The 20,015-nt window shown below is 39.6% G+C and overlaps 1 protein-coding gene across 1 annotated transcript; it reads right to left on the reverse strand.

The window, feature by feature from the left end:
* Positions 1-7,672: 7,672 nt before the first annotated feature.
* Positions 7,673-18,512, reverse strand: LOC110576171 (membrane-spanning 4-domains subfamily A member 12-like). The gene is made up of 6 exons (XM_021685244.1): positions 18,246-18,512; positions 14,403-14,540; positions 13,755-13,811; positions 11,863-11,979; positions 7,963-8,073; positions 7,673-7,774 (listed from the first exon to the last, which is right to left on the reverse strand). The coding sequence occupies exons 1-6, from the start codon at positions 18,510-18,512 to the stop codon at positions 7,673-7,675; spliced, it is 792 nt and encodes a 263-aa protein (XP_021540919.1).
* Positions 18,513-20,015: the final 1,503 nt, after the last annotated feature.

Consider the following 20,015-nt stretch of genomic DNA (forward strand, 5'->3'; position numbering starts at 1 on the left):
ATCACTGAGGATATGAGTTTTAGTTGTAAGTAATAAAACAGTTTAGTTTCTGACATTAGGATTGTTCTTTTCTGCTTTACCTGTCTGTGAGCAGAGAGTAATCTGACAATGCTAAGCATTCTATGTGCTGTAGAAGAACTCACTTGAATGTGTTTTCAATGTCAAGATTATGGAATTAGTAGAAATGAGAGTCAGTTCTGATGAGATGACTCCTTATTGTAACTTGCTACCCTGACTGATTGATTTTGAGAGAAGAGAGCTATCTTTTCCTTTCATCTAAGGTTTACCCAACAGTCTTTGGAAATTAGCTTGGATTTGATGATTTTCTTGGATGGGGACCAAATATGTATTTGTATTTGTTCGGTGAATACAAATACATATTCATATATATTCAGTATGAACATAGACAAGAATAGATGATAAGTCAAACTGTGGGATAGGCAAAGTTCCTTGGCACTTCTTAATTCCTTTGATAATATTACAGATCAATCAACCAGTTTTGCTTTTCTCTATCCCTATAAACTGGGTTTAGAAATTTAGAATTAATTTCATTCTAATTTTTCTCACTTGGTTCTCAAAACTGCTTCCTTCAACAATGGAGAGGCAGTCAATCATGGTATGACATCCAATATAACTTACTTTTTTTTTTTTTACTTTTACTTTTTGTCATTTAAAATATTTTTCCATGCAGGTTATGTTGTTAATTTCCCTTGAACTGGTTCTAAGAACAACAAAGACATTATGAGGATAACAAAGACATTACTAGGAAATGTGCTGAGACCACTATGTTTGATATAATCAATGTTGTTAAGACCATCGTTGGGGGATCATTATAAGGATTCCATCGGCTATAAGCCCGCATAAAATATTTTGTCCAAATTGCTGTAAGGAATTGCATTTTACTTATGCACAAGACAAAACAGATACTTCCTCTGTGTAAACACGTTATTCTAGTAAGAAAAATGGAAATAAATCTGTATAACACTGGGGAAACTTAGCAATTGAGTTTATTGTAGGTGTGCAATATGTGTATATTTATATAAAATATAGTATATATGTATATGGATACACATACTTGAACACACACATGTATGTAGTAGATACTCATTTTCATATAGTTAGCGTTATTACGTTACTTTAAGGAAATGCTAATTAATAGTTTAAAAATTATTTTGCCCCCCCTTTTTTTTGCATTTACTGTGTCCAGGCAATATGTTATGTGCTTTACATGTGTTTAAAGATAAACTCAGATACATCAAAAATTTGAAGAGTTTGAGCAAACATTGACTCGAATTGGGCAACACCAAATTGAAAATGGTTGGGAACACCTCATCAGCAGGAGCTAGGGGAAAGGTTTTTATCTAGAAGATGTGGAAGCAAAGCAAGGAAATTATTTGATTGGCTGTAGTTTAGACAGCTGCCTTATTTGAGAGAGCTTAGTTAGCTGTGGTTAGTTGTTCTTAAGTTTAATTTTCTCGGGTTGGAGTGCATTGATTCTGGCTTTAGTTTCGGTTTGCTTATGTAGGTTATCAACGCATTAGAGCCATTCTGGTCTAATGGCCTTCTTGTTTAGCTGCTTTAACACATTGGCTTATCTTACGTAAACTGCACCATTGTTACTATTTTAACTGGTGAAAATACTGAGGCTTGGGGAGGTTAGGGGTCTTGTTCATAGTTACACAGCTTATATATGTGCAAGTTGCGGTTCTAACTCCAGCAATCTGGCTCCAGAATCTGTACCCCTTTGCTTTCTCAGGCCTCCTTCAGGAAGAGCTGTGCTGTATGACTGTCGCAGAATTGTGTAAAGAATACTGTTGGTGAAATCACAAGGTCTAGGGATGGGTCTCAGCTCCAGTTCTGGCTGTGTGTAATCCATTGTACTACTCTTTGACTTTGTTTTCCCCTCTGTCTTACGGTGTAAGTCCCTGACATTAAGCTTTTGATTGCCAGTGCATCCATTTCAAAGGCATCCCTCTCTAATAAATGAATTGCCAGCTGTATGACACAGCTACTGGCAAAACAACTAGAGAAAAAATAGGCCACTCCACCTCAGAAGATTCCCTTTTAGAAAGCTCTCTCTGGTTAACATAGATAACTAACTGCTTGAATGACCTCGCTTTTCCCTTTCTGTGCCCTAATTCCTGCTCTTATGTCTTAAATTCACTCATAAAGAGTGAACCCAAGAAACTGTGGGTACTCTACCTTCAACTCTAATAAAGGCAGAACCCCAGGTTTGTGCTTTCTCTCTGTCTCTCTCCCTTGCTACATGGCCCTTGGGGCATGCTGTGGACCTTCCAGGACTTGTGAGTAGTGAGTCCTGTCCTTCAAAGTTTCCTGATGGTTGTTGCTGAGGTGCAACCTGCAATCACAGTAAGAACCACAAGGGTCAGTCCCCCACTTGTTTCAGTAGGGGAACATCTGTGGGGGCTGCCATGAGTAGTAGGGCTCAGGCGAGGGCCTTAGGCATTCAGATCGATAGCATCACTATCAATAGGCTGAGACCAATAGAACTGGACATTGCAGCCAGCATTATATGACTATATGAAGTGATATTTGGCCAAAAAGTCTGTACCAGATTATAAGTGTTGCTAAGTTCTTAGGTGAATGGCAGGAACTGTGAAAACAAAGTCAAATTGTGAGTGAGGTTTAAACCGGATAGGCACCACGAGTGGAGAAAGAGATTGGTGCAGCCCACTGAGTACCAGTGAGCCAGGCAGTAGAAGCAAGTAAAGGGATATTCATTTTTATTTTTTTATTATTTATTATTTTTTAAAAGATTTTATTTATTTGAGAGAGAGAGAAATATTTATGTTTCTTGAGTGAAGTCTTTGTACTCAACTCCAGCATTTATTACTTGTAAATAATAAGTATCTGCTTGTGGGGAGGGGCAGAGGGAGAGGGAGAAGCAGACACCCCGCTGAGCAGGGAGCCCGCTGTCAATGGTCATCACCAAGCAAGGGGTTTCCATTTTTAGAGCGAAGTCTTGCATTTTCTTCAGTCTTCCTCACAGAGCAGGAGCCTCGTCATAGTCCATGTGCAAATGAGAACCCCCCTTTCTCTATGGGGATCAAATCTGGTTTGACCCAGGCTGGGAACTGGACTTCATGTCCTGCACTTTCAGCTTGATCTTTAGATACTTGAACTCAAAGCTTCCTGCAAGATCTTTTCTCCTGATTCAAATCTCTCCTACAAATAGATGCCTGGGGAACCTTGGCACCTCCGTCCCAGTCACCCGAATTTAGGATGGGTTTGGCCAGCATCTGCTCCATGGGATAAGGGGACAGTTGTGACTGATTGATTTTTAAAGGGATTTAACAAATGCAAAATAGACTCTGGAAAAACCTTTCAGAAATGTTGTGTAGGCCTGGCATGAATCAGTGATATGTATGTATCTATGATGTATTTGTAGATTCTGGAAAGATAACTCTGAATCCATGCATTTCATGAAATCTTGACCTAAGTCTTAGAATTTAGAATTGGTTGACGCCCTGGAGCTCTAGAAATCTAATAATAACCTGTGTTTTTCTGAAGAGGGAAGACACTAAATATAGGACGCACTTGGGTTTTCCTTGTATAGCTTCAGTTATATTTCTTGAGCGAAGTCTTGGTACTCAAACCCAGCATTTATTACTTTTATGTGAAAAAAGCATGTATATACTGGTATTAAGATAAAGCCTGCTCTATCCTGTTTTATATTACCCTAAATAAAAAGTATGTAAAACCTTAATTTTATGTAATAGCTTAGCACAGTGTTTGGTCACAAAGTAGTAATGTAATATATTTTTCTGGGCAAATGAATAAATAAATGAGTATGTTTTTAGATAATCCAGAATGAAAATCCGTAAGTCCTTTAATAATTTAGTATTAGTATTTTAGGTAATTTAGTATTTTAGTAATTTAGTATTAGTAATAGGCATATGACTTCTGTGCTGGGATATAATCAGGTCTTGGGTCACAGGTGCATTTTTAGAAAGCTTAGAAGATTTTAAACTTAAAATTAAACTTTGATTTTATTTTTTACAGGAAGTCTAACACTTAGATGACATAAGTATCCAAGGAACAGCATCTTTGTTTTTCTCAAGCACACGGAACAGTGCCCTGTACAGAGTAGGCACTCAGTTAATTTTGATTAGTAAATGAATACCTTCCCCAGTTGCATAAAAACATGATTGCATTGTTTAAAATGAATCCACTATATAAGAATTTTATGCTTACAGCATAGTTAAAATTGTAGAATTAGGCAGTCTTGTTTTTTACACTTTATAGCCTCAACTTAAAATACAAATTTTAGATGGTTGAAACCCAAATCTATTAGCATCTTTTGACTCTCCAGCAAAAAGAGGAGTTAGGGGGGCAAATCCATTGACACTCTAGATATTGAGTTAAGGGACTCTCAGGTGGGATTAAAAGTAACAGGGTATAATACTTTTTGATGGCTGCATAATATTCCATTGTGTGTGTGTGTGTGTGTGTGTGTGTGTGTGTGTGTGTGTGTGTGTATATACATACCACATTTTCTTTATCCATTCATCTATCGATGAACATCTTGGCTCTTTCCACAGTTTGGCTTTTGTGGACATTGCTGCTATAAACATCGTGGTGCACGTACCCCTTCGGAGGTATTATGCTGAGTGAAATAAGTCAATCAGAGAAAGACATGTATCATATGAACTCACTGATATGAGGAATTAATCTCAGGAAACAAACTGAGGGTTGCTGGAGTGGTGGGGGGTGGGAGGGATGGGGTGGCTGGGTGATAGACATTAGGGAGGGTAAGTGCTATGGTGAGCGCTGTGAAGTGTGCAAGACTGTTGAATCATAGATCTGTACCTCTGAAGCAAATAATACATTATATGTTAAAAAAAAAAAAGAAGAAGATAGCAGGAGGGGAAGAATGAAGGGGGAAAATCAGAGGGGGAGACGAACCATGAGAGACGATGGACTCTGAAAAACAAACTGAGGGTTCTATAGGGGAGGGGGTGGGGGATGGGTTAGCCTGGTGATGGGTATTAAAGAGGGCACGTTCTGCATGGAGCACTGGGTGTTATGCACAAACAATGAATCATGGAACACTACATCAAAAACTAATGATGTAATGTATGGGGATTAACATAACATAATAAAAAAAAATACACCTAACATACCAAACATCAAAAAAATAAATAAGTAAAAAGTAACAGGGTAACTTTCAGGAGGCAAGTCCTGAAAGTAGTAGTATTATATCACTAAAACCCTTCTCTCCCATCAGAGAGTTAGGTGGTTCCTTACACATGTACTACAGGTTTACTATAGAGAAACATGTTTGTTTGTTTGCTTGTTTTGGAGCTACTAATCTCTGATTCTATCCCAGAATAAGAAGAGTGGGAATAATGGTTAGGAGCACTGCCTGAACTTAGGAGCCAGACTGCCTGGGTTCGAATTCATGCTTCCGTCTATGCTAACTGCATGTCTTAATGGCAAGTTTTTAATCTTTCTGCTATGGTTTTCTCATCTGGAAATGATGCTGATTACAGTACTTGTTTCACAGGGGTGTTGTGAGCATTAAGTGTATTAACTTATGTAAGTGTTTGGGGATGTGCCTAGCACATAGAGTGGGCTAAATATTTGCTATTATCATTATTACTACTACTAAAGTAAAATGAAAATGGAATATGTTTGATGGAAATTTATTTCAAAAATCAACTTTGCTAGAAATGCTTCTCTTCCATAAAGCAAGTCTTACTTTTTAAGTCGTTTATATAGATTTACGGTATGCCAATCCTACAACCATTCTGGGGACACTATTTAGTTCCTAGACCCTCAGACCATGGACTATATGTCTTTACTTTCACTTAGCTGCCAAGCTTCATGGTAAAGGACACAGCATTCCTGATCACCCAGATTGCTGAATAGTTGGGACCCACGCAGACCAGGAAATTTGGAACTATGTAACATTCACCTGACATAATACATCTGCTTTCCCAGATACAGAAATTGCATTCTTCTCATCTGCCTCCTCCTTGATTTTGATTTCTCTACCTACTCTTTCCTTATATGTTTTGTCCCATTTGGCTTTTAAAAAAATTCTCGGGGCGCCTGGGTGGCTCAGTTGGTTAAGTGACTGCCTTCGGCTCAGGTCATGATCCTGGAGTCCCTGGATCGAGTCCCACATCGGAGCTCCCTGCTCTGCAGGGAGTCTGCTTCTCCCTCTGACCCTCCCCCCTCTCATGTACTCTCTCTCATTCTCTCTCTCTCAAATAAATAAATAAATCTTTAAAAAAAAAATAATTCTCAAGCTTCAAAAATAGGCATTACTTTGCTGTTTCCAAACCGTTTTCACATAATGTTCTCTTATTTGATCTTTAACCGCTCTGCTGGAGAAAGGCAGATAGCAATTTTTGATCAATTGATCTGTCCTTTTTTCTTTTCTTCTCCCCTTAATCCAGTTTAGATTCATAGTCCATCGTTGCAGCAATACTTTTGGCGATATCCCACACTTTTTTGCCACTTTGCTATTTTATCATTCCCTCTTGCAAAACCCTAATCCTGGATGAAACCAAATAGGCACTTTATCTGGATTCACACTGAGCAGCCAAGTCTTGCTGAAGCAGACAGTTTGTTTGTGCTATAAATTTGTGACCACTCCTTCAAATGTGCCCTCGGTACAGCCTGGCAGTCCTCTTCTGTTTCTCTGATTAGTTTATTCTCTATTTCCATGACTTTTCCAACACTACCCTTTCTGTTTAATATTCTGATTATACACATGGTCCCCACGTTGGGCATGACCTCACTTCTGCTTTGATGGGGACGACATGAGCCATTGTAATGGAGCCTCCTACGTACTCTGTACCATCCCTGCAAACCTACTGATATCTGCAACAATGACATCTTCCTTTCTTTCTGTTATGTGGATAAACCACCCTTCCTCATGACTTAGGCCATGCCTTCCATATACACTTTTGATTTCTTGATACACTGCAATCATCCCTTTTCTCTAGTATATTCAATAGCTTTCTGTCTTATCTGGATTGTTCCCATTGGCTTTTAAACATGCCCATGTTTTCCCTGTTTCAGAAACAAAACAGCCATAACCCAAATAGAACTCCCTCAGTGTACCATCCTTGGCCTGTTCTTGCCCCATTGCAAATGAGATTAATGTACATGAAAATACTCTGTAAATAGCAAAGCTTTGTAGCTATCCAGGAGGCAGGGTTTGATGAAATTAATGTACAAAATACTGTGAGCCATTTTCAGTCTTCTGGCCATCCGCCTCGCCAGCGTGGTAATGGTATGTAGGAAGAAACAGTGGCAAGGAAATACATGCAGTTATCATTAGTGATAAACTAAGAAAAATCTCAAACACAGTCTTGAAAGATGAGCAATCATCATGGACAGTAGAGGCCAGCTTCTTAAGAAGTTCCCGCAGAGCAGTTTAACCTCATGAGATTGCATGGTGCTCCTTTTTGTTTTTAGCCAAATTCTTTTTAAAGACTTTTTATTTATTTTAGGGTGAGGGGGGAGTGTGTGTGCACATGAGTAGGAGGGGCAGAGGAGAGGGAGAGAGAATCTGAAGCTGACTCCGCGCTGAGTGTGAAATCTGACGCGAGGCTCCATTCCACGATCACAACCCGAGCGGAAACCACAAGTCGGATGCTCCACCGATTGTGCCACCCAGGTGCCTCTCCTTTTTGTTTTAAGTGGCGTAAGTGAGGTAGCCATCGTTTCTGGGAGGAGCTGAGGAAAACCCTGGTGCTATGGGGCTGGCTGTATACACATTGGGAATAACCAGGACAGGCTGGAATGAATAAAACAAGCAGTATTATTACTACAGTCCTATTCGGTCCTGTGCCCCACCCTCCTCCCTGCCCCATGACTCAAGGACAAAGTGCACTCTTGTTAACCCACAGTGGGATTTAGCTGACACTTGTCTGTATTTCTCCAGCACATACGCAGAATATTTTACAGAGAAGAGGCCCAGCTCACCCTGTTGGTTTTGGTGATTGCTTGTTTGGCAAAATAGGCTGTAGTACAATTTGTGCAGAACTCCAAGAGAGAGAAGATAATCAGCATGGCTGCAATTCCTTTCCCAGAAAGCTGAAATCAGGAAAAAACATACCAAAATGTTGACTAATCAAGAAGTCTTCACACAAGCTTCAAAAAGTTACTGACTCATCAAATGTGCCATTGCTCTTACTCAACTTACTCCGTGATTGTTTCTCTATTATCATCAAATGCTTATTTCCTGGGAATGTGAATTAATTTTGAATTTAAAATGCCGGAAGATTTTCCTTTTCTCCAGCAGACTATTTAGAAACATCAGAAAGGAAGTATATATTTTTTTCTTTTAATGGCTTTCTTGTTTTTATAAAAATGTAACCTACTTATTAAAAGAAATCAAGCTATATAGAAAACAGTTGATTATTCCTAATGTCACTGCCTAGAAATAAGCAAAATTGAAATTTGATGCCTATTATTCTAGATCTGTATGTAGAGGCCAAAAGGCAGATAGAGAAATGGATGCATGGAGAGACAGCAAGAGAGGAAGCAGAACGAGAGAGGGGATGAGAGAACAAGAGAAAGAAACATTGTTCTTGAAGAATGGAATGGTTTTGTACTTACTGTTTTGAAGTAAAAGTATTACTTGATTTTTAAAAGAGTAGAAATAAGTAAATTAAATCTGCAAAAATTGAAAGTTTAGGGAATCCATGAAGAAGCTGAAGTAATTTTAAACCAACAAGTTTCTGTTTTAGACAGTATGAAATGACTGCTATGAAAAATGAGCCAAGTGGCACTCTCATTTGATATTTCTCTCATGTTCCCTCTCTTCACCTCCCAGTTTTTGGTGGTTATGTCATTTTTTCACTTTTTTGGGGGGGTGGTGAACATTAAAAGCTTTATATTCACTTCTGTAACTGTAATTTCTCCAGTTGTTCAGTCTTACAGTCTTAGATGAATATTTAAATGGTTTAGTGCTCTTCACTCATCTCTTTACACAGCTTCTCCCTGCCTTTCTGATCTTAATTTATCTCCTTTATGGTAGAATATTCCTTTTTTTTTTTTTTTTAAAGCACCAGTGTGTTGTTGTTTACTGAGAGTATCTTCTTTTTGCTTTTATACTTGTACAAGAATTTTATTGGATGTGTTATTCTTGAGTCACAATTTCTGTTCATCAGAATTTTATGACATTGCTTTATTGTCTTCCCTCATTGAACATTGCTGTGGTGGAGACTGAGCCACACTGATTTTTTTCCAGCTCACAGGTAATTGGGTTTTTCTGCCTGAAACCTTAAAAAATCCTTTGTTGTACCTTCTATCTTATCTTTGTATCTATGTCATCTATCTCAATTATTTTACATCTCTTTCTCCCAGTATAGGTTATTCCCTTTCAATGTACAAATTCAGTTATTCTCTTATTTCGGGATCTTTTTTTCAGTATTACTGGATACTTTTTTTTTGTACCATTTGTTGGATTCTCTAACACAGGGATACCACTTACTATGTTGGATGAAACTTGCCTGTCTTCCATGTTTATCATCTCTCTAATTATTTAATATATTTGTCATTTTCTTCTGTGAAGACTGTGATTACAGTTTTTCTCTCTACCATTTTTATCTGAGTCCATTCTATTTCTTGCTAGATCTATCTAGTAAAGATATGATTTCTTTACTAGATCTATCATAGTGGTTTGGGGTACTCAGTTGGTTTCTATAGTGCTGCAGTGTTCTTTTTTTCCTTCTGTCATTTTATTTTCTTATTAATGATTTTCAATAGTATAAAATGCTCATGAGGAATCTTCTATAGATAATTGGGTAATGTTTCTTCCATATTTTTTTTTAATCTGTACCACTGACATGCTATGGTATAACATGGCTTGACCTGCTTCTTGGAAATTCCTTTTGCTGTCTCTGTGTTAAATTGAAAAACGTATACCTAGGATTGAATTGAATACGAATTCCTGAAACCCAAGTGCTATGTCTGGGTCACGTGGTAATCACAGACTAGAGTCACTGTTTCATAGAACAGGAATTTGAGCTAAAATTTGAGGATGTGGCTTTCCAAATTAGTAAGGAATCTAACCATGAGAATGAGGAAACTCAGTGTATTCCTGATTTATGTGACTCATATCCCCATCAAACCAGGGCACATCTTGTGAGGAAGAGGGAAGGCACATGTGTTTGTGCCATTTTATCATCTGATACGTCTTTTATTCCAATCAGTTGAATTGTATTGTTTACTCAAAATAAATAATAGACATCTGAGTGTTCCTGCTGACCCACTAACCCATGGAAATCTTTAGTCTTTTTTCCTTTCATTTCTGCCTTTAATCACTCTAATGTATTTGGATAGTTTCCCTACCATTTTTATTTTTTCAATTTTCTTGTTCTTAAAGTGAACAACTGTATATAGGCTTTATGTTTGTTCAGATATGGTATAGGTGAGTTTTCCTTGATTATATTTCTACTTAACTACATCCACTTTGTCTTCCTTGTTTCCAGCTTCAATTTCAGGGCCAGATACTGTTTTATGTTCATTTTACGGAATGCTAACCATGCAGCTGTAGCAGTGAAAGAAATGGCTTAGTTGGCACTGAGCACAATTCTTGCTAGTGAATGTAGACTTTGCTTTCTCTTTCTTTTGAGAAATGTCTATACTCAGACCTGCTCCAAGGTCAGAGGTATATTCTGTTCCTGTGGATTTCTGTTCATTCCTCCACGTTATCAAGGTGCACTGGAATATGTTAATTCTGGTGACATTTCCTACTTTTCTTGAGGTCCTGAGGTGCTACACAAGGGCTTTTACCATTCAGGATTTGCTTTATACATTCTTTTTATTTTTAAAGATTTTATTTATTAGAGAGAGAGTGAGTGCACAAGCAGGGGGAGGGGAGAGGGAGAGGGATAAGCAGACTTCCTGCTGAGTGGTGAGCTGGATGTGGAGCTCGATCCTAGGATCCTGAGATCATGACCTGAGCTGAAGTCAGATGCTTAACTGACTGAGCCACCCAGGTACCCCTGCTTTATGCTTTCTTAGAATGGACTGCTCTCCACCTAAGTCTTCTTAGCTCCAGATTGGAGAGCATTAGTGAGACTTGTCTGTATTTTTTGGTGTCCTGCTTTTCTTAGTTTTGTTTCTGGGGAATAAAAGACAGGATCAGGAGCTGTACTTTCCTCTACCACCTTGAGACACAGCAGAATCATTTGGTTTTTTACTTGGATGCCAATTTAAAAGGTAGTTTTTGAGTAATTTTTGTTTTTTGGTTTGCTATTATAGAGGATAAATTTTGTGTTCTTGCTTCTCTCTACCACTCTTACCAAAAAGTTCCCTCATACCAAAAAGTTCCCTCATATTCTTGCCTTCTTATAAGAACTTCCGTACACTTTCTCTGCTCTTGGGGTAATTGTCAGAGTCCATGCTTTGCCTAATATGATAATGAATGGATGATTCTATTTTGAGAACATTCAGAGGCATGTGTTTCATTTTGAAGTTGTTTCATTCTTTGAGTTTCTCTAATGAAAGTGAAATGTCCTTGTTGCGGCCAGTTTCCCCTCATCCCATTCTTACTCTAAAATAAAACTACTCAATAACTTGACTATCTTATTTACATAGAATTTAAAATCTTTGGAAAATTCTATCTTGGTATCTTTAAGTGTTTTCCCCATTGTTCACATGATTAACAGTGAGACCAATAAAGGATGCCCTTTCTGCCCCAGTCCCTCTGTAGAGGTAGCTCTCCTACTTTTTCTGCAGTCCTAGAGATCATATGACTAGGAGTAGGGCTGGAATAGAAAAAGGGATTTTCCACTAGGGCTACTGTACAGTCATAAGAGATAAAAAAATAGACCTGCTGTGTGGGAGTGGAGAGGAGCATGGTAGGGTACTTACAACTGCCCAGTAGTCTTGGTTGGGTAGGCCATTGATGCTTACGTCTATCAGCAGCAGAATCACTCCAATGAAGGCAAAGAAAGCACTGACAATGTTCATTCCTAAGCTGCTTTTGATCTAATGGAGATGACAGGAAAAATAAATCATATATAGGAGAAAAAAAATTAAATGAAGTAAGAATCAGCTAAATGTAATGGTTCTTAATCTCTGAAATCTTGAAAAAATTTTTGAAGCTAAAATGACTTTTTTTTCTCTGACTTTCTGAGTTTTCATGAAAACTGTTCTGCATGCAGCCTAAATGTAGTGTACTTCTGAAGTCTGTAGAAAAATGTAAATAACGCAAAGCAGAAGCTCATCTATTAGGTTTGCCTAAAAGCCTCACACACAACAATTATATTACCTTTTTAAAGTAATAAAACAACAAATAAACCATTAATGAGCATTTTTCTGTGACAGGCGCTGTATTAAATTATTTAAATACAGTATCTCATGAAACTCTTACAACTACCGTATGAGGTAATACTATGTAGCATCCAATTTTATAGGTGGAAAAGCATGTGTGCAAAAGCATCTTTGCTAATAAATTTAGAAATTGACAAAAACCCTGAAGTCTTTCTAGGGACTAGCTAAAAAACCCCAGATTTAGAATGAGGAACTCATTAGGCTTTTGTGGGTAGAGGTGTATGGGTAGAGTACAAAACTTTCCTGTTTCTACAAGAAGATTTTGACAGATTCTGTGCTGGGACAAACAACCTCAGTTAGAGGGAAGGATCCATAAATGGTGCAGAGAAAGGGTGTTCTACTTCGTTTTTTGATTACAACAGAAGTGGTTAATTGGGATTAGGCTGATTAGTTCAGTTTAGTTTAGCCTAGTCTTTAGTTTCTAGTCTAGTGTTTAGTGTCTAGTTCAGTGTCTGTTCTAGTCTCTAGTCTAGTCTCTGGTGTCTAGGAGAACATGAGCAGCAAGATTCTGTGTTCCCATTTTTCCATTCTTTCCTCTTGTGCTGGATTAAATATCATCTTGAAACCACCTCTGCTTTAGTTGTCACAATTTCTTGGCAAATCATTTTCTCCTGTTTCAAAAGTAGACCAGGAAATTGTAAAAGGTGGAGAGCTGTGACCAAGAGAATTGAAAGACCTGTCTCAGTGATTATTTTTATAAACTTTTTGTGTACCCAGTTGGTGCTTTTAGTGATGATTTAACACACTGTAAAACAAAAGTCAAATCTGAGTAAAAATAGATATGTGCAAAAAAAAAATAAAAATACAAGGCAAGGCAGAACTGAGAAATGGCAAATGAATAATAGAGCCTTTGATAGTGAAATGGCAGGTGGGTATTTCCTGGCTCCTATCTTCTGCTTTGGACTTCCCCTAATGCAGCGTGACCCAGCTGAGCCAGGCAGCTTTTAGGATAAAGCTAAACAACTTTATCTGTACCACTTCTCACTTTTGTGATTGGAGAGTCAGAAGGTGGGGCTCTTCCATTTATGAGTGGCAAATCGTGTGGACCATGCTGGGGCACGCATGTCGTGAAGGCAGTCAATAGAAATATTTTTGGGGGGGCGCCTGGGTGGCTCAGTCGTTAAGCGCCTGCCTTCGGCTCAGGTCATGATCCCAGGTCCTGGGATTGGGTCCCGCGTCGGGCTCCCTGCTCAGCGGGAAGCCTGCTTCTCCCTCTCCCACTCCCCCTGCTTGTGTTCCCTCTCTCACTGTGTCTCTCTCTGTCAAATAAATAAATAAAATCTTTAAAAAAAAAAAAAAGAAAAAAAAGAAATATTTTTGGGAAAAAGTGTTCCCCTTTGAATTTGCTGAATCCGCTTTCTCAGTTTTCCTCTCCAAATCAACTAATGAATCTTCAAAAGAGTCTAAAAAGTGGAAACATTCTGACTTACCAGACTAGGAGAAAGTTTCTTGGGCGCCAGTATAGAGAGAGTACCAGTAGTAATGAACTGTAGAAACAGACACATTTATTTATGAAAGATGGGTTCTTCAATTCTGGGAGCTTCTCTCTTTGCAGGAAAGATTGGTCGATTGATGTTCAGCTAGTTTCCCTCTCAAAAATTCCTCTCATGCTTCTCCATTTTTCTGGAGTAACTTTCAGAGATTGTTTGTTTGACTTCTCCATTTGTTTCCTTAGTTTCTCGCATGTAAGGAGCTCATTTTTTTGTGAGCTTACCTGTTCTGATGATCTCTGAGCTCACAGCTCAGTCTCTTGTCATTATCACTTGCATATTTTTAATCATGCTCCCCATCACCTCCTTTTGCTTCTCCACCCAGTGCATACATTTCCATCTAAAATGTAATCGGGAACTAAAATTTTGGCTTATTGGTTACTTGATCAGAGTAAACTTGAGGGTATGAGTTTAAACTGCAGGTTAAAATGGAGGACAGAAGCTCTCCCTTATTTATAACCAACCAGAGCTGTTATTTATCAATTTTCCAGCTGATCTGATGCGGGGCTTATCAGAAAATGAGTTGTACATACGCTGGGGCCGTCCTTGATAAACTGAGAAGGAGAGGTGTTCTAGCAGTCTACTCACAGAGATGCCACCCCAGAATGGATATCCACTAATAAGAGCAAAGGAAGCAAATCCCAAAACTTGTCTATAAACGACGCTCATGAAACCTAAAATAATTCCGAAGCCAATGTGCATCAATCCAATCATGATCTGGATTGCCTGAAAAAAGAAAACAGGCATGTTAAAGTTGCTTCTTCATTTATAGGCGCTAAGGAGACATTACTGACATTGCTGCTACTGCGTATTTATCGTCTCCTCCGTCAAGAGGCACGAGTGTCCTTTAGGCATGCCTACTGTACAGCAGAGGTGGGCCAGGAAGATTCTGGCATATGCTGGAGCCAGGCCCACAGCATAGGCCTTGTTTGAGGTATCTGGGCTGGCTTGTAAGGGTGGCCCAAGGAGAGTTCTTTAGAAGCTGCTCCTTGTTAAGCATGCATTGGTGTCCCCTGAGAGCCTCTAAAAGACTCTGAAAAAAATGCTTTAACTGTGACTTCAGTGCTGTTTCAGATGGACCTATTCTCTGCATGGCAGATCCCAGTTATGGGGAAAGTATCCATGAAGGAAGTACCAATGAATTTTGGGGGCATTAACTACATATTTGATAATATTCTAAACACTTCACTTTTATTGTTGCATGTAATCTTCCCAGCGACTGGATGGAGATGCAGAGGTGTCTGTTTTAGTCTTCTCAGGCTGCTATAAGAAAATACTGTGCTACCCTCCGGGTAGCTTATAAACAACAGAAATGTATTGCTCACAGTTCTGGAGGCTGGGATGTTGCAAGTTCATGAAGGTTGCTTCTAGTGAGGGCCCTCTCCCTGGTTCCTAACGGTGCCTCCTCATTGTGTTCTCATGTAGTGGAAAAGGCTCAGGATCTCTGAGGAACCTCTTTCATAAGCCCATTCATGGGGGCTCCACCTTCATGAACTAATAAGTACCTCCTAAAGGCCCACGTCCTAATACTATCATTGTTAGGGTTAGGATTTCAACATAGGAGTTTTGGGAGGTCATTCAGACCATTGCAATGTCCAAACAATTACTGAGCGGCAGATCTGGAAAGTTAATACAGCAAATTGATTCCAGCACCCATGTCTTTTAGCTATTGAATATGGCCTCCCCTCAGGCTCAGCTCCAGCTCTTCTGTGAAGTTATCTTGATTATATTAGTCAATTTAAGCTTTTTTCTTCCTAAATTTCTGTTTTATCTGTAAATTATACATCTTATTACTTGGTTTTGTACTCATTTATATTGTTATTTTTTTTAATTGCAGGTATGCAAACATTTTCTTATTGGCCAGGCATATTCTCAAAGACAGAGGATACATCTTTGTACCTCTTAGAACACCTTCTTTCATTCTGAATAAACAGATTTGTGAGAAGTAAGTGCTTGTACTTTGGGCCAGAAGCTAACCGTAGATTTACCATTTGTTTCTTCCTAAACTTACATCTTATCTGTCCAAGAAGACTGCAAATACAAAGATTGCTGTGTTTATTTCTTCAATAACTTGCTATTAAATACAGTTAAGTTATTAAGCCAAAACAGAATTGGAAAAAATCACAGCTTCCTAAATAATGCTAAGAGATTCATATTTTCTTTGAGTACTCAATGAATTTCTTTGAGAGTAATAAAAACTATGAATCTTCTCCTTGAAAATCTGGTCTTACACATCCATACATACACACACCACACTTTTGCACATGACTTCAGAGGTGTCATGGGCTAAAGCCAGTCATGGATCTCAGTTGAAGGACTCCTGCATTAGGCATTATAATTGGTTTTTACAAGCTCTTCCTTAGAGCGGCAATTCAGTCATCTGGCCACAAACTTCTTATTCTCATCCTTGCCGTCATCTTGATGGCAGTTAGATATTGGATTAATACTGGCTTACTTTTCTTCCGGTATAACGATGGCTCTACCATTTACTGACCAAGCTTGCCTACGGGCCAGACGGTAATTTAGCCTTTTAACTCACTCTGGAGTTTTGGCCACAGAACCACTTTGAGTTCTGAGTCAACTGGGGCAGATGCTCCCTGTCCTACCCCATGAGGCCCCTGCATTGTTATGACTGGGAGCTACTAATAGCATAAGTGTACAATCTTGAGGGAGAAGAAGTAGCTTCTGCCAGCTGGGGCTTTTAAAAACAAAACAGCATCCGTCACTTTAAAGTGCTTTTCTTGAGTACCTCTTTGTTCCCAGGCAGAATGCTCCAGGGTTTCCCCACTCCACTCAGAGTTCAAAACAGAGCCTCTGTCCTCCAGGCCTCACAGGGTCTGGCCCCCACCCCTCCTCTGCCCTCCTTGAGGCGACAACCTCCCTCCATCATACTGTTCTACTTTACTGGCCTCCTCCCTGTTCTTCAAACACAGCAGACGTTTTCCTCTAGAGACCTTTCCAACTTTACCTGGAAGCTCTTGCCCAGATGACTGTGTGGCTTGCTCCTCCCCTCATGTCTTTGCTCAAATGTCATCTTCTAAGGAAAGCCTACTCTGATCAACTTGAAATGGCTACCCATACCCTTCACTGCCTGGTACTAATTATTAGCCGTTTTACACTTCTTTATTCTGTCCAAATCATGTATCACCTTCTAACACATCATGTACTTTAGTGCTTTTTTTTTTTTTTAAAGATTTTATTTATTTATTTGAGAGAGAGAAAGCACGAGAGGGGGGAGGGTCAGAGGGAGAAGCAGACTCCCCGCCGAGCAGGGAGCCCGATGCGGGACTCGATCCCAGGACTCCAGGATCATGACCTGAGCCAAAGGCAGTCGCTTAACCAACTGAGCCACCCAGGCGCCCACTTTAGTGCTTTTTTATGTGTGTAATCTGAGCTCTGTGATTCTAGTCTACGTGAGGGCAGAGGTGGTGCCTGTTTTGTTCTCTGTAGTCTTCCCAGCACCTGTGTGGGGTCGGCTTTGTGGGATGCCAGTTTGTCCCTTTGCTCAGTGGGAGCAGGGAATTTCCTTTCTCTGCCAGGAGGAGGATCTGAGGGGCCACCCCCACAGCCTCGATCTGCCTGCTAGAGGGGGCAATGCTTATTTTTACTTTTCTAAAGTAGTGAAACTTGAACTCGGTAGTAAGATGGCTGGACGAGTTTCTGGTACATAGTGGGCACTCAGTATAACTTACTGAATGCTCTAGCAGAGAAGTGAGAACTGCACACAGGGAGAGACAGTACTGTGTCGTGGAATGGTAGTGGCATGAATGAGGAACCTGGAAAGCAAAAACTAACAATTCTGTCTCTGCAGGTGGGTCTTCATCTACAAGTAGGGCATGTCTTACAATGCTTACATAAACAAGATTATGAGTGTTTAAAGCGCCCTTTGTAGAAGTAACATGGCAGTTAAGTCATAACATCTGCACAGGCCCTGGGTGAAAGGCACAGTAGATGGACTGGCCAGGAATTCTTCCACACCCAGTTTCCCCAGACTGCCCACTTATAGTTGTTTCTGTTTTTAAGGCAGCTGTCAGTGTTCATTTTAATGAGAATTCACCTATATACAAATACGAGGCTTGCACTACTGAGACGGGATTGAGGGTGCCCAAAGTGTCCTTTGCAGAAGTGAGATCAAGCTAGAAGTAATGGTGTTCCCATAATGTCAGCGTTACTGAATCATCCTGCTAGGAAGAGTCCTTTGTCACTCGTTAGGGTCTTTCTTGAATCTAAAATAAAGTGAACTCAGGGTAAAGTCTATATGCAGATGAATTATTTCTGCCTTAAAGGGACACAGTTTCCAGAGTAACATTCAGAACTTTTTAATGATTGAATGTAGGTCATGAGATCATAAACTTCTCTCCACCTATAACTTATAAGTACAGTATAACCTTGCAAATGCAAAATTAAAATTCTCATAGTAAGTAGACTTACCCCTAATATCTTTGCTTCTTCTGTGAAGTTTATGGTTGCTGTTCCTGTAGCTGGGATTACCACCTGTGGGTTTTCCTGGTCTTGCTGACTGTTGGTGATGATTCTTGGAGACCCGAAGAGGGGAGGCTGACCACCCTGAGCTTGGTTTCCCAGGTGTATGAAACCCATGGTTTGTTGAGACCTGGGAGCCTTGACGTTGTTTGGTGGATAAGGACTGAGCATGGTTTCATACATTCGGGGCTGGGTTGTTGGCTGGGATGACATCATTATGTCCTAAGTACTACAAAAGATAACAAACTGATCACTTTACCCCACAAAAAAAAAAAAAAAGACGTCAAATTTCTATGTAAATACTATAGAGCAAGTGAGCAAATAATGGGCAATGACAACCAATGTAAACATGATCCTCATTTGACTTTGGAATCTATACATCCTATAGTTCAAAGGAAGTGAAGGAGGGGAAGATAGGAGTAATTTTATTTTCCAATTCCTATTTGATTTTGTAAAGTATTTGTATGTATTTACCTTCCTTGAGTTCATGGCATCTGAAGGACAACAGAGAGAGGGAAGAGATGGTGGTAGGCAGAATAATGCACCTTCCCTTCCCCAGAAATGTCCACATTCTAATCGAGGAAGCCATGAGTGTGTTGGGTTACATGACAAAGGGGATTTAAAGTTGCAAATGGAATTAGGGTTGACAGTCAGCTGACCTTAAAACAGGGAGATTTCCTGGGTTATTTGGGTGGGCCTAGTGTAATCACAAGGGTCCTTAAAATTAGAAGAAGGAGGTAGAAGAGAGTTAGAGAGATGTGGTGGTGGAAGCAGGGTCAGAGAGATGCTGTGCTGCTAGCTTTGAAGATGGAGGAAGGGCCTGGGAGCCAAGGACTAGGGTGGCCTCTAGAAGCCAGAAAAAAGCCAGGAAAATAAACTTCTTCCTAGAGCCCCTGGAAAGGAATGCATCTCTGCCAACACTGATCTTAGCTCAGTGAAACCGGTGGCCTACAGAACTATCAGATAATGAATTTGTATTGTTTTAAGCTGCTAAATTTGTGGTAATTTGTTACAGCAGTAAATAGAAAACTAATTAATGGCGCCAAGAATACAATTGGACAGCAAGAAAGGCAGTCCATGATTTAAAATTATTTGTCACTACTTTTCCAAATAGATAATTCATATATGGCCAATTAAATTGTCGTGTTCTTTAGGAAGAATACTCTTGAGATTCCCTATTCATTTTTGTTCTTTGGAAGCACAGAGTATCTCAGGTCCTTTGTGGCCAAGGGGAATTTTGTTGGAAATCAACTAGCACAACTAGATATGGACAGCAGTCACTATTTATCCTTGAAAAAAAATTATGACACTTAAAAATGTCCAGTGTCCTTCAGTGTCCTTAGATTCCTCCCCAAACCATTTTTTTGTACACCATAAATACTAAGAAAGAAGGAGTTCTGAATGCCTTCATCACCGCAGGAAAGTATGAGTAGTCCACTGGCGCATTGCAACACTGGAATTTTAACAGGGGCACTTATTCAGACTATGTCCTAGAATCCTGGCATTTCAGAGCCTTTCCAATCATTCTGTCCTTTACCCTTGGTTTACAGAAGAGAAATTGAAGTGACACAAGTTAAATGCTGTGATCAAGGTCACATAGAAAACGTGTGGCAGAGCCAGGATGAGAAAACTGAGCTCTTGGCCTTGGAGTTCCCCACTCCAACCACACTGCTCACTCGGGACGCTTATAGAGCTGGTGTTGCAGGCCAGCCTTGGTGG

The sequence above is a fragment of the Neomonachus schauinslandi genome, chromosome 11 (assembly GCF_002201575.2).
Source record: "Neomonachus schauinslandi chromosome 11, ASM220157v2, whole genome shotgun sequence".
Lineage (NCBI taxonomy): Eukaryota > Metazoa > Chordata > Mammalia > Carnivora > Phocidae > Neomonachus > Neomonachus schauinslandi.